Source organism: Manduca sexta, chromosome 20, assembly GCF_014839805.1.
Source record: "Manduca sexta isolate Smith_Timp_Sample1 chromosome 20, JHU_Msex_v1.0, whole genome shotgun sequence".
Classification (NCBI taxonomy): Eukaryota; Metazoa; Arthropoda; class Insecta; order Lepidoptera; family Sphingidae; genus Manduca; species Manduca sexta.
This window is the reverse complement of record NC_051134.1, coordinates 9,157,959-9,173,043: the sequence shown is the minus strand read 5'-3', so window position 1 is coordinate 9,173,043 and position 15,085 is coordinate 9,157,959. Positions and strand designations below refer to the sequence as shown.

At 36.3% G+C, this 15,085-nt stretch overlaps 1 protein-coding gene, 1 long non-coding RNA gene and 1 other non-coding gene across 4 annotated transcripts in view; 1 reads left to right on the top strand and 2 right to left on the bottom strand.

The window, feature by feature from the left end:
• The window catches only part of LOC115446295, a 40,124-nt gene extending 34,382 nt beyond the window's left edge, over nucleotides 1-5,742 (top strand). The window contains exons 6-8 of the mRNA XM_037440692.1: nucleotides 1-255; nucleotides 3,414-3,658; nucleotides 4,510-5,742. Of these exons, the coding sequence (XP_037296589.1) occupies nucleotides 1-255; nucleotides 3,414-3,658; nucleotides 4,510-4,578 (569 nt within the window). The 3' untranslated portion in view covers nucleotides 4,579-5,742. The remainder of the gene's footprint in view (nucleotides 256-3,413; nucleotides 3,659-4,509) is intronic.
• On the bottom strand, nucleotides 3,556-9,256 carry LOC115446296. Of its 2 annotated transcripts, none has more exons than XR_003938898.2 (4): nucleotides 9,104-9,256; nucleotides 4,458-4,649; nucleotides 3,935-4,059; nucleotides 3,556-3,638 (listed from the first exon to the last, which is right to left on the bottom strand). It is a non-coding gene; the product is annotated as an uncharacterized LOC115446296 (long non-coding RNA). The 2 variants fall into 2 exon arrangements; XR_003938899.2 differs by lacking the exon at nucleotides 9,104-9,256 and adding an exon at nucleotides 4,802-4,891.
• LOC115446304 lies at nucleotides 8,757-8,875 on the bottom strand. Its single transcript, XR_003938903.1, has one exon. It is a non-coding gene; the product is annotated as a 5S ribosomal RNA (ribosomal RNA).
• Nucleotides 9,257-15,085: the final 5,829 nt, after the last annotated feature.

Genomic DNA, 15,085 nt, shown 5'->3' with positions numbered 1-15,085 from the left:
GCGGCACGCTGAGCGCGACGCGTGCGTCGTCCCGCGCGTCGTCGCGCAGCGGCTGCACGTCGGGCACGCTGGAGGACGGCGGGGGCGGGGGCGGCGGAGCGGGGTCGCGGCGTGCGTCGCGGCGCGCGGGGGTGGCGGTGTCGGCGTCGCGCGCAGGTGCGGCGCGCACGGCGGCCATCTTGCTCATCTCGGCAGTAAGGCGGCACGACGGCGGCACCACAGGCGGCTCGCACCCGTCCCGGTGCGCCGCCAAAGGTGAACTGGATGATGTATGCAGCGCGGGCCCCGTCATCTGCACGTCTCGGTGTCCGGCCGGCGTCGGCCCGCGCCCACAAACCTCACGCACTGCCTTCATACCAGATAATAAAGTACTCTTAATTAACAATGGTTTCTGGAGACGACCACTAGATTCACTTGCTTCGTCTATACTTCAGGAAATATTCAATGTTGAGACCATTAGACTCTGCTAGTCAGAACCTTAAAATTGTTTCCCTTCATATCCCATGAACAACATTATCATTTATGCTACTAAAACTTTCCAAAATTCAAGTTCAATAACATTTAAATATTTCGAATTTCTAAGTCAATATCAGTATTTTTTCATATCCAACATTAAAAAATGCATCTAACTTCAGTTCTATTGCTTAATATCCATCTTGACTAATCTGTAACAGGCCTCTGAACTTTAATAATCATAAAAATCTGGCATATTCAAACCCGATAGCAGTGTCTCCAGAAACCAAATGTTGCAGTCCGTGGTGGTATGAAGCGCGTGGTGTGAGGAGTGCGAGCGCCCGCATGAGAAGTGCCGCGCCGCCGTGTCCGTTAGATGTTGCGTTGGTGTTAGCGAGGCGTGCGCGGCCGCGTGACGCAGCCTGCGACTGCTCCACCGCGAGCTGATCCCAAATGTGCCGCGCTCTGGACGAGCTCATCACCAAACTTAAGCTAATTATCAAATTTCTTTACCGAACAATTATTTTGTCTTTCATATTGTGTAGTTCTACGAAAATTTCTTGCTGATCAAGTTCCCTCCTCGAAGATTATCATCGTTATTAGTTTCTATTGTTGAGTTGTTATTTTGTTCTCCCAGGCTAGGCTTAGTTTCTCGTAACAGTGAAACTAATAACATGTGTCGGTGTACACATTCTTTCATCTATGGAAACCACCTGATTACTTCTCGACTCTTGCAAGATTGCGAATTTTGAAACATCATTTATTATAATACGTTCCTCAATAACATTAAACTAAAGCAATGTAACAAAGTCGAAATGTTTTCTTCTAAGAAACAATTGTCACAGGACACTACTAATTGGCATGGATCTATTCTTCTCAGCGGCATATTTGGGAGTCATGGTATCGGTACATTGTAAGTACAGCTTATTTGGGCTTCACGACGTATTGGCATTCGGGCTTGGAGTTTATCGGTGTTCAGTCGCAAGACCGCCACCAGCGGGCCGAGCAAGATGGCCACTGTCTTTCCTTCTCTGTGTTTGCATTGTTTGTGTGTGCTAAGAAACTGAAGGTTACAAGACGACATATAACTATACGTACGTATGAATATATCAGAACACGCATTACATCCTCACTATTACATATTTTGTGATCAAAATGTCGCCTTTCTTAATTTTTTTATGATGCAATTGGTTCAACTGATGATTGGTTTCTTTTCCATTTAAGTTTACTACACTCCTACATTGCAAATTCATTGTATTGTTCTTACAATCAACGTCGTCTCGTTTAATTCAATTTCTTCAAAACTGTCAAATATAAGTGTAAGTGAAAATAAATTCATCTACTCAACTTCTTACTAATATCAACAAAAAATTATGTAGGTAACTCTTATTACAAAGGATTCGAATTTTTCCGACGCCCCACTATCCTACTTGCAGCATTCGGTAAGGATGGGATGGAATTAAGGTACTGACTACAGTCCAACTTGCTAACCTAATGCCATTTTAGAAAAGTGGCCTAAATTCCATTAAAACCTTAACAGACACGAAATAATACTTCCGGCAAATGCTGCTCAAGTGCCATCTAAAACTGGAACAGAAACCCATCATTACAAAAATTTCGCTAAATATTCTGTGATGTTACGAATGAGTTTTATTCTAAGTTCTAATCAAATATCACAAACAGATTTTATCAAATGTGATCTTCGATGTTTCGTTTACATCAAAATTTCTTTTAAAAAACGAAAGCATTTAACTTCTATAGGGCGTAACACTTTCAACGTAAATTATTTTCAAATTACATTCAAAAGCAAGTGCATTGGTAACATCACTGTCGCGTTTGGTCGACGTTTTGATCTCGGAGCTGTAACATACAAGCCGTAAGGGATGAGACAAAGCTTCAGTTTCACAGCTTGTGCGCTTCCACGCTTCTGTACCGTCACAAGCGGCTGTGCATGCGGGCTGGCCTGCGTCACTCACCTGTACACTATTTTATTATTTAAGGTATTTGACAATATGATAAGCACTATGCCTTTGCTTGGTCATACGCAGGCAACCTAAAGTTCGATTGATAATATCAGCTGGCCTTAGGAATAAATAAGGATAGATTGTATACATTGTAAAGAAGAAATTCAAGAATTGTTGATAAATAAATAGAAATTAATGGATTGACTGCAGACATCGATAGCTACATTAAAACATACATAATAGATTCAGTAACTGCTACGGCAAATGATGTCTCAGTAATACCCAGTTCAATTCGGGTATGTATGTATGCTAGAAAAAATTGGCTTCGCTATAACGCTCAAACTATATATCAGCTAAGTTGTATTGCATAAAGTATGTATATAAAATATATTAAGAACAAAAAATAATTAATTAAACACCTCTTAATCGAAAAATAGGAATAACGGATACTGTATGAGGTCTGATTTTTATTATATTTCTCTCATCACCATACATTTCATTTCAATTTCACAATAAGTTCAACTTTGATTATTTTTAACGGTTTCAACTATCTTTATGACATTGATATTGCATTTTGCATTTTTATTAAAATGTATTACTATACGTAGACTTGCTGTATCTTTATACATGTATTTATTAGTATTAATCTAGCTTTGAAATATGTTTAAGTCATAAAACTAATGTGATACCCAAGAGTAATCATTTTTAAAGAAATAATAATTATGCGTAACATTTCGCTGCTCACACTCAACATAAATAAATAAGTTACATTATAAAGTCAGAATTCTGCGATCCTGGGAACACTTAGATTATTCAACATCACGATCCGCCAAGACAACCCATATCTTCCTCGTGAAAATGCAGGCTTATCACCGCCATAAACATAGCACTCAGAATATCAAACAGATTTAATTTTATCAAAAACAATTGTCATATATCAACCCAGGAGGTCAGAATATCCCAGAACGGTAGAAATATATGGTGACCTCCACACAGGTTCGCGACGTCCAAGTCTAAGTTCGGTGCAGAGCAGTTCATCGTCGATAAGGAGTTACAGCGCGAAGAGGTGGGAGCGGGAGAGGGAGCAGAAGGAGCGAAGGCAGATGAGCATGAGGCTTGCGCAGCTGCACGACAAGATGTCGGCGGGACGGGACATGCCGAAACATGCGCCGACGCCGTCTCCGCGCTCGCCAAACAACTCCACAGATGGACTGCTCCCGTCTGTATGTGAAATTAGAGAAGTATGATCCTTTCCTTGTCTTTGTGGAGCATGAGTGACGTACGGTTTACAGGACTTTAATGTTAGCAAGGCACTTGGATTTATTAACTAGTGTATGCCACTTTATGGTATACTTTCTTAATCAAAAATGGATATACTTCCATTTTTTTTTTACCTATAAACATTATCTATTACCAAGATGAGATGTTTACAAACTCCTGTAAATCGGACGTCATAAATTACCAATCAAGTAAGTCCAATACAAGTAGGTCTTGTTCCAAAGTGCTCGTTTATTCACCTCAATTTTAATGAATGTATCCCTTTACAAATGTGCATTGTCTTTCTTGTTTATGCAGTTTCTTCGTATAATGCACCCATTAAAGCAATTTCCTAATTGTGGTTGTGTCGTCACTTCCAAGTCAACTGTGTATCAAATATGTGTTTATTATTAAAAGGCACGATGAATGTATTCTTAATAATGTTTTTGCTTGCATTATTGATCTGTTTATTGAGATGCAAGCGATGGATTCTACAGTTAAGTGATTTTAATACTTCTCACGTTTCGTAACATTTCGTCCATTTGATTCACTTTAAAACCAATATGATAGTGATATAACAAGTTCTATCGAAATCGATTAAAATTAGATAACAACCTACATGACAAAAATCAATTAATAAAAAAAATCAAACATTCAAAATAAACGGCTAAATCAATACACGATTTCAATTTCTATCTCCGGATAGATAACGAAAATGAATTTATATTATACATGGTTATCATTTGGGATCGTTGATTGATTTCCTCCGTAAAGTATACTCACTACCAGCTCCAAATTTATCGTTACTTCAAAATGAGCGCCAATCCATTTCCAGTTAATTTCCAACCCGGAGCAACAGCTGCAGGGCGTGGACGGGCCGTGTTCCAGCTCGTCACTTTACTGACAGCACGCCAGGACGCAGAGCACGCGCCGCTCGCTGGACTCTCTCTCCTCCGACGGCTCGCCCGCCATCGCCTGGATGTAGTGAACAATGCGTGACGCTAGTGTGAGTGCGATCATCGAATATGTGTCCAAACTGTTCTAGAATATTCTAGATTTATCGTTTATAGCACGAGACGACCCCCACAGAAACACCATATAGACATAAAGCAATAGATATATCGAACCAGTTAATTCTTGCTGTTGATATTCTAATGTAAGCGCTTTAGCTTCTAGTGATGCCGTACAGATGTAGAGCGGCTTGGACAGATGTTTTCATCTAATAACTGTTTTACTTAGATTTGTCAAAAAATTTTAATCAAATTTAGTGTTTATTAAATGAGGTTATTATTTAGAAATATTTAACATTAGTATCAAATATTTGAGATGTTGAATTTTCTTTGTAATATTTTTACTTGTTTTATCTTATCTACAGATTTTTCACGGTCTAATAAATTATTGTATTGTTAATGAGGGCCATAATTGTAATGTTATCGGCTGTTTGAGTATGCTAACTTTGTACCAAGGGCTCGTACGTGGTTGCACTTTACTTTTCAAAGATGATTTGCCAAAGATTATAAATTTCCCAAAAGACAGATATCTAGGGGACTGGCACTAGACAAGCGACCGTCATATCAACTCTGCAACAGTCAACATGCATTAAGAAGTGTGCCATGCCGTATCCACATTATTGTGGTATAAGGGCTAGGTAAATAAAACAGGAAGGTATATATTTGGATCATATCATTTTAATATATTTTTAGACAAATTTATAACTGTTTGTACTGATTTTGTTTGAATGACATAAATTACATAACGGTAATACATAAACATTAAACAGTATAGGTAGTTACTTATGGTAATACAATTCTTTGAACTTCTAAGAAAATGATGACTTCATCTGTCCAAATTCGCAGTTACAACAAAAATCTTTTAAATTCTAGAAACGATAGATAGCAATGTAAAAAAAAGTTTATTGTAACGTATTAAGAAATTGTTATTTAAATTCGTCTATAATGTATGTGCCTATGTGATGGCACTAAAATAGAATGATAATATATCTTGTGGGATGTATGAACGATATGATTGCTAAAATCGATGGAATAGATATTTACGTTGAAAATCAAAATGAAATAACAAAGATAAAAATAAACAGAATTAAAGAAGGCCTAGTTAAAAATATAGATTATATAGAAAATAAGATTTCCCTTTCATTGGGATTATGAAATTTAGTTGACATTTACCTTTATTACTTACGGTGTTAACAATCGTATCGTTCCGAATAATAAAATCGTTATACATTAATAATTATATTATTGTCTCAATTCTGAGGTCTCAATCCTTCCAGATTTCAAAATGTTCTTGTTAATGAATTGTTGCGCGTCGATTCCAAATTTTAAAATAGCTGTCAAAACTGGTGATCGTAAATATAAGTTGGTATTTAGATAGTTAAATTTTAAACGGACTGTTGATAATTTAATAATGGTCATAATAAACGAGGCCAATGGCTATCTTTGGATAGATCCCGGGAATAAACCAATCAAAATAAGTTATTTGAATGCTAAACAAGATTATATTTTGGTTGGTCCATTTATGCTTTTAATCCGAAGGTAGTGATTGGCAAGAGCGTCGCCAGCCGATGGCCCAGAGGAGGGCAAGACACATGTTCTTCTCCCACTCCCCCTCGCGTACGGAATATAAGGAATGGAATTGGTAAATTCCTTCGAGTTTTAGAACCTCTAGGGGGGGGGAGCTGCCCCTTCCTTGCCGCCTTGGCGACGTCCTTGGTCATTGGGGTCGATTAATATCGGAGTTTGAAACTTTAATAGAAGGATTAAACATCACCAAATGCTGTCCATCTCTACCAACTTATTCCCGTTGATCTCCATCTCTGGAAGGATAAAGGCAGCATTCAAACTTTTTTCCAAAATATTTTAATGGCAGCAAATGGAACGTGAAAGTTGTGTTATCGCGAATGTACCTGATTGTTATTTAATTTTTAATTTACATTAATAATTACGATGTATTTGGTTTTCCAATAATTGTAAGATTAATCGGCCATCATTTTATTAGTCATGTGTCAAAATTGATTAATTGACAGCGATAGAGCTGCAATACATAAGTTTGACAGCTGCCAAATCATAATTTGTTAGCTATCAAATTGAGGTGTGAAAATCAGAAGAGAAGGAAATAATATGAAATGCAAACTAAGATCTGTTTGATTACAAGATTCTCTAAGTACCTGTAGGTAGAAGTGTTTCGCTGGCTCTCTCTTTGTCATACGCTTGTAACAATGTAAGTAAAATGAATTTAGATCATCCAAACTATCTTTATCGGTGCCACTTAAAGATTACAACGGTACCCTGAACCAGCATGTATGCTGAGCTTTGAGCCCACCTTTAAACTAAAGAGTTATTTCCTTGCAGCAATTTTTATACCTTCCAGAGACCGTCCGTGACCAACAGTATTTTCGTAAGTATATCAAGACATAAGGGCGTTGACACATCTTGCTCCAGTGCAATTTAGCATATCTAATGTACACTTCATTTTTAAGTCGTACTGTAATTAAACTAGGAATTTTGTTTATCTATGAATCCCAATTTTCATATCTACACACAGAATTTCACAATATAAAGCAACCTAATATTATGTAGACGAATCTCACTGGCTGACAGAAAATTGTAGTGTACATTTCCTAAACATAAGGCTGCAACGCGATTTGTCAGTGCCCCAATTCAATGTTTGACACATGACATATGTCCTAACGTGGCGTATTTTTAAGGTATAGCATTAGATGGGAGTGCATGCGATGTGGCTCAGGCCAGGCCTTATATACGGATCTGAATGGAGTAACAAGGGTCTCGCGGAATTATAGACGTAAAGATTTTGTACTCGTCATGTAAATATATAGTAATTTAGGCGCTTGACGATTATAATACGTGTCTTACTGTATATTTTTCATATTCTACCATTTTATTGCTATTTGGAAGTTGTAGAATGTCGGTAACTGGCAATACTCTGCGGCGGCCATGTTTATATCAATTCAACATTTAGTCTGCCTATCCAAACACATATCTGGAGTTTTATAGAACCAAATATTGTATTATAACCTTTTCGAAATTTACTTTTCAATGATTTTATGTGTTCTCATTTGTAGTGAACATTTTTAGAGACTTTATAGTGAATTCATGAATGACACATTGTTTGATGTTGCCAATGTATAAAGTTAATAACTACGGAAGTGTATCGGTATTTATCAAATAAAATTTAAATATATTTTGTAAAATAAGCAGTGAAAGACGTATTGTTCGTTTAAGATTCGATCTAATTATGTAATCGTGATGATTCGTAGGTAATTTAAACTTGTCCCGTTGTTTTATAGCACAAACAAGTCGCGAATAATAAAAACAGTCGGTTTCCATTTCGGATAATGTTGTGTTACATCGCTGTTTGCATTGCCAAAATAAAATGTCAACGGTATTGAATGGATTTTTATTTATTAACCACATACGTTACCCGATTTTTTTTTTAGCCTTTAAAAGGTGTGCTGAGTAATCACCATCCAAGTAAAGTTCTTTTTATTAGGATATTTGGACCAAATTTAAAAGACCATTGTTAGAGTAACTAAACATGCACTAATGCAGGCCTAGACGAAGCTAAAGGACTTCGATTGAATTCTAATCTTACTAAGTTTAGGTGGGCAAATTCTTGCAGTACTTAATAAGTATATCATTGCGAATGTATATCTGGATGTATTAACACCAGTGGCTATATAATCCAATAATTCCATAAACATGCTTCTCGCCGCAAGTCCTGCAAGCTTAAAAATTTATGGAAATTAGTTTGCCGCGATTATTTACACGCTAAAAATCGAGTGCGGCAATCAACGTCTGCAAATTTTCTTGCTTATTTAATATTACGAATTACAACTTGCAAAAAAGTATACTAAACAAGCGAATTGTGGTACACCAAGGACGTTAATATGCTTCGATCTTATTTTTGACCTGCGAGACTTGGAATCATTTAATTTCTCAACGTTTTTTTAAAATTTATTATTACATGCTATTGAACCTCACGCTCTTAATTTTATTACTTTAACCGCTATTTTGATTTTATGACCAATAAAAATTGGAAAGTGCAAAAAGCCAACATCACGCGGTGTTCCCAGGCGGTCACCCATCCAAGTACTGACCGCGCCCGACGTTGCTTAACTTCGGTGATCGGACGAGAACCGGTATATTCAACGTGGTATGGACGTTGGCAAATGAATTGTCGTATTAACTGTTTATTTATCTAATCATATATTTATTGATTCTTATAGAACTGGTTTACTTAGAGAATTTTATATTACCATTATTCAGAACTAAGAGCCTTTTATTAAGTAGGTAGATTACAATTACGACGAATAAGTCTTCTCTTTAAAAAACATAGTCGCCAATCTATAATACTTATTTAAAATACCCGATAAGGTAACATAATGACACACTCACACACACGAGATACGCCTCTGTCTTCCCTTTAAGGATACGGTCGTGAACTGTGAAGTTGTAATTGCTATGTGTATAGTGCCTCCGATACGGAAATGTGAACACATTGTTACCGATAAAGGACACCTCAGGAAACTGCGGTCGCAGCGTCTGATTACAACGGCGGTTACCAGTTGATTCCATGGATACTATGCGTGGAAAATATACCGACTTAAACAACCGACAAAACAAAAAAAGCAAGAAAAACATAATCTTTAAACCTATACATGTATTATTAAAGAAAGTCCCCTTGTCTGGCTGTCTATGTCATATCGATTTTCTTAAAATCAACTAAATGGATTTTTATGAAATTTCATATGAATATAGTTTAAGACCCTGAAAAAGTCATAAGCTACTTTCTAACCCGAGAAAATATAGTGGGTGTTTTAGGCGCGAGCAACAGCTAGTAGTAAATATAGACACAAACTCAAGAGTCTGTAATTTACTTCATGATTTTCAACTTCTATCTAACTAAATACATTAAATAATTATAGTCGGTCCTACATCATCGTCATTTGTCGAAGCATTGCCGGCCTTTGATTCCTTTTAAGGACAAAATGGATATGTTTACTAAACATCTGTGTAAGTTCGTGTATTTTTAGCTTCATTCTCAACACAATTTTATTCAGAATAACAATAATACTTCTCATTCATAAATGCTAAAGTATGGATACTTGTTGAAGACAAACACAGAAAACACTGAATGTTTTTCACAGTTCTAAATTACCATCAAAACAATTTTTTTCCCAGAAAAGGACACTGTGAGTTGTGAAACTTTTATACCTAAAAGAAAGAGCGTAATAATATCAGACCTGTATTATATAACGTCCCACTTCTGGGCACTTAGGCCTAGTCAACCATTCTGGCGTAGAGCGGATTGGTAAACGTCACACACACTCAAGTTCCTATAGAGAACTTCTCAAGTATGCAGATTTCCGCACGATGTTTCCCTTCACCGTTAAACTAAGCGATAATTTACAAAAAGTACACCCATAATTTTAAAAAAGTCAGAGTGTCTCGGCAATCCTTTCCTCACCCAACCAGGCCATCGCCGCTTACGAGCGTAACCGCGTGCCAGACCTAGTACACAATAAAAAAATCTAAACATGTACATGAATAACTCTGAAGAACTATAACAAGTAAATTAAAATCCTTGCAGTGAGGTCAGTGCCTCAAAAGGCGAGCACACTTCGTCTTATATGGTGTTCCATCGTGTGTGATGCAAGGAAATAAACCGAGAACTGATTAATGTTTTACCACTTCCTCCCTGACAATATAAAAATCCGCTCCTCTGTATAATATAATGTATCATCAAGAATGCAATAGTCATTATCAGCCAAAGAATGTTTGCGGAATGTTGATCTAGATGTATAATTTCCTCAAATATTTTCAAACTGTTGGAATCAGCTTGTATCCTATCCAGTGACTTTCTGGGTTTATTGCTAATAAAGATTCTGTACATTCAAGCTCACACATTTACGGATTTTCTCTGTGGGATTCCAGAAACGTGATAACATTTCTAGTAAATCATGATCATGAGTCATACTAACGATAAATAAATTACCTATCTTTTGTTTATGCTATTATCAGGCGCTCGCTAGAAACTTCTTTACATTATAACTATAAAGAAGAAAAGAAAATGATTTATTATTTACAGTCGCAACATAAATAAGCATAATGTACCTTAATTACAAATAATAATAAAAATTAAAAATGGTTGGTCGCGGCTGTGACCGGTAGCTTACCACTCAGCATAATGTTATGATGTGGTGCAAACCACAACAAAACGCTGTTTAACCATGGCAAACTTTGATTATCCACCAATTATTTCAAACTAATTGCTAACTTCAAGCAACTTTCACTTTCGTAATCATTTTATCAAAATGATAAATAAATATATGTATTGGCGATTTGTTGTCGCCTTTTTGTGTCGTGTGTCTGGTGCAATCGATAATAGCGTCTGAGCGACTACTGAATATGGGAGATTATTGAGACGAACAGGTCATCTGGTAATGGAAATACTTGTTTATTACTAGCGAAGGATACAATTTTCGAAAAGAATCCCGTCGCAAGGTATACGTAGTACTGATATGCATAAATGCGGTCTGTGAATCGTTAAAAAAGAATTATTATATAAATTACGTAAGGGAAACTGACAGGAATCGAGTTATACGGACCCCACGCCACTGTTATTTATAAAGAATCAACCACATTTGATTTAAATTTTAAGACTGGATAGTATATACTAGTCATACACTAGTAACTCTGGAATGTCGGTGTTAAAAACTTCATGAAACTTATTAATTATAGTGGATTTAATGTCCTTAAAACTGGAATACAACAAAGCATACATAGCGATGGCAGTAAAAATAGACAAAGTTGACACTGACGAGAGGTCTACTTAGCAGGTTCTATATGTATCGAATCAACTGATATATGAAGGCTGAACAGCGTACAACAACGAGCTATTTTTGGATTGGCAGGACTAACGAGATTGCAGTGGCTAAAGGTGAAATTTTCCGAAAGTGAACCCAACGTAACATATAGGTATTAATATGCATAAATGCGGTATGTAATCGTTTAATGATAATGAGATTCTATATAAACTCTACCTAGAGGGAAGCTGATAGAATTCGGATTATACGGAAAGTTCGCCACTGTGAGATTAGACCTCCCTCACACCTCTGTGTAACTCTTGTTTGCCAGGACCGATAACCACGCGCACTTTGGTTTGAGCTATAAAATTTGACATTACTAATCTATCTATAATATGCAGCTATTAAGCTCAGCGACTATAAACAATCTGTTTTAAACATCTAACAACAATCAAATAGAAATAGTATAGGTTGTATATAATTGTTCACTTCCCACCCTCGTCCGACGTAATTATTGATCTGGCAGACATGACATAGAACGCAGCGCCACCCCACGCCGTAGCATTATTACGAACTACTTTGTTTTGGAGTCAGCGACGGTTATTATAACTAATGCATTAAATTCGAGAGGGTTTGAAATTCTGAATCTCTTCACTTGGCAATAGAATTCTGCAAATTATTTTTTCCTTCTATGGAAGTAAGCAATTGGTGACAATGTATACCTAATTATGCAATGAGCGAAGTAAAAAAAAAGTTTCAGATTATGATAATAAATTAAAATGTGTCCCTTTAGTATAGGCATACATTATGGTAAGTAGGTACCTGCATAAAAATAATGAGTATGGAGCACTATCTAATTATCACCTTTTTATTTTGACGTCAGCGGCACATCCATCATCCTCCTGAGTTCTTTATGGGCGGTAAGTATCATATATCTTGGGATGACAAATGTATCACCTCATTAGCCGGCCTATGTTGTAAATAAAATTAAATATGTGGAATACTGAGGACGCCATCGCTCCACAATTTCACAAGATATAAAAAATAAAGTATCGAGTGAGAAGTTGTTTGCAACTTGCATTAGGTATCCGATTCTTGTTAACTGTAGGTATTCACAGATGCTATAAATACATTAGTGAAATTCGCATTAATTGTTTACATTTTTACCTTTGCATTAAATTGAAATTTGAATTCGGTAGAAGCTGTCTGGTTGAACTCGCAGTATTAGTCATTACCACAGAACTGTGTGATGAAACGTGACCTTAAAACATGAAATAATATAATAAAGTATTTGAGGACAAATTCGTCATCACTTTTAAGGTTTTCTAAAAAAAGTTATGACTGATTGTTAAGTATATCCGTATGTGACGTTGTGTCTCCGATTAAGATATACTTCAGCATAAATAGTTATCTTCGAACGCAAACAGCAATTTTGTTTAATTATCATTGTGTTCTCTAGGGCAATTGGAGATAATAAGAGGTAATTTAAGACAAACAAATACTAGGACCATTTAAACAGAAATAGACATGCGACTTAATAAGAATAAAAGGTAGTAACAGCCATATTATCAGTTAAATTAGGAAAAATCATCTTACGGAATTTAAGGGTAAATTGTTATCAAGCATTTTGCTGACAGCCAAGATAGCAGTGTATGTGTTTCCTTCCTTGAGGATAAAAGAATGGGGTTGGGAGAACGTGTAGAACCTTCAGACATATTGGTTATTTTAATTATAAGTATTAATTTAATTCTGAAAAACTCATATTTTAATCAAGACACTTCAACAAATTCCCTATAACATATCGTAGTTCTAGGAACTTCCCGTTGACCTAGAATCATGAAATTTAGCCAGAAGCAATGTCTTACCTACAGCACAGGTAAAAGAACAAAAACTTGTGATTTGCAGTTGGTGCATTTACAGTATTTAGAGATCCAACGACAAAGTTAAGTTTTTCATTTTTCAACTTACATACTTAGATACCGTATCTGCAAATTATTAAACTGAAAGTATTTTACGGATTTTATCGCGGTTTTTTATATTAAAATAATTTTCTCCCGACGTTTTGAAGACCAACAGCTAAAATTTAAAAAGTTGTATATTTGTAAAATGTAGGTAGATATTGTAACTTTGACTTTTCGGATGACCAACACCTCAGTCAGCCCCGTGACCACAATGGCTGAAAAGTCTTCGAAACATCGCGAAAAAATTATGATATAAATAACCGTAAAATAGTTTTATTTTAATGTCTAACATTCGCGTAAACAAAAGAAATCATTGTCTGCAAGTTCTAATGGAACCATTATTATCCAAGCCTCACTCGCTCTTGTCCGTATTTTTTTTAATTTATTTTATAACACCTAGATACAAATAATGCAACTTCCTAGCACGTCAAAAGGGCTCCCACCTGCGTCAATCGTTTACATTTGACAGAGGAGGGTATGGCGATACGCCAGTTCCTCTGAGAAGGTCAAACTACGTCTTTTTATTATTCAACTAAACAGTTTTTTGACCCGTTCGAAGCGAGTAATACTGGTTTCTCAGCAAAGTTTTTACACATGTATTTCATCATGATGTATTTTATCATTGATTGGGTCTGTATAATAGATTATATTCTATAAACTTATTATTTGATATAAGTACATTTTTAGAATGGCGCGACCGATCTTGTACATGTTTGATAAGCATTTAGGTTTCTTCTCTGTATTTTCGTCTGCTGACAGTAAAATATACGCGATATTGTACAAAGACCAGTCAAAACTCAAATGTAACCAATAATAATATCATCAGTCCTGTGTTATATATTGTCCCACTGCTGGGCACGGGCCTCCTCTACTACTGAGGGGAATTAGGCCTTAGCCCAACACGCTTGCCTAGTACGGATTAGTAGACTAAATATACTGTAACCTTCGAATTTACTACGAAGAATTTCTCAGATATGCAGGTTTTGTCACGATGTTTTCGTTCACCTTTAAATGAAGCGATAAGTCGCTAGGAATATAAGTACACATATCTATAGAATAATCAGAGGTGCAGGCCCAGTGAGATGAACCTCCGGACCTTTGGCTCAGCAGTCCGTTCTACTACCAATTGGACTATCGCTGTTTTTTTTATATATAATGTTTCGCCGAATTTATTCTATCCTATTTTTTATCGTAGGGCAAGTTCATTGGGCACACATTCCGATACGGAGAGCTCACGGGTGTTTGTAGTAAAATACGCAAATGTTGACAAATTGACTTGGAACAGAACCGAGGAACTAGCCGGTTTTATGACTCGAGTACACTGCCGGTAGAGTTTACTCTGCGAGTATAAATTTAACAACAAATGTCATTTTCCAAAACAGTATGTTAGCTATAAAACAACGAAAATATTTTCAATCTAAACTGTTTTCATGTCCGCTTGTACATTTTATCGCTGTTATCAATATGATAACATCCATAGATTCCATATCTGTAATGCAGGACATTATAAGACAAAAAATGATTTCATTTAGACATTGGAAATCGTTGGTTTCAACTGATATTGACCAGACCCAGCCATAGGCAGTAGAAAGAAAACTTTTCAGGGCCCA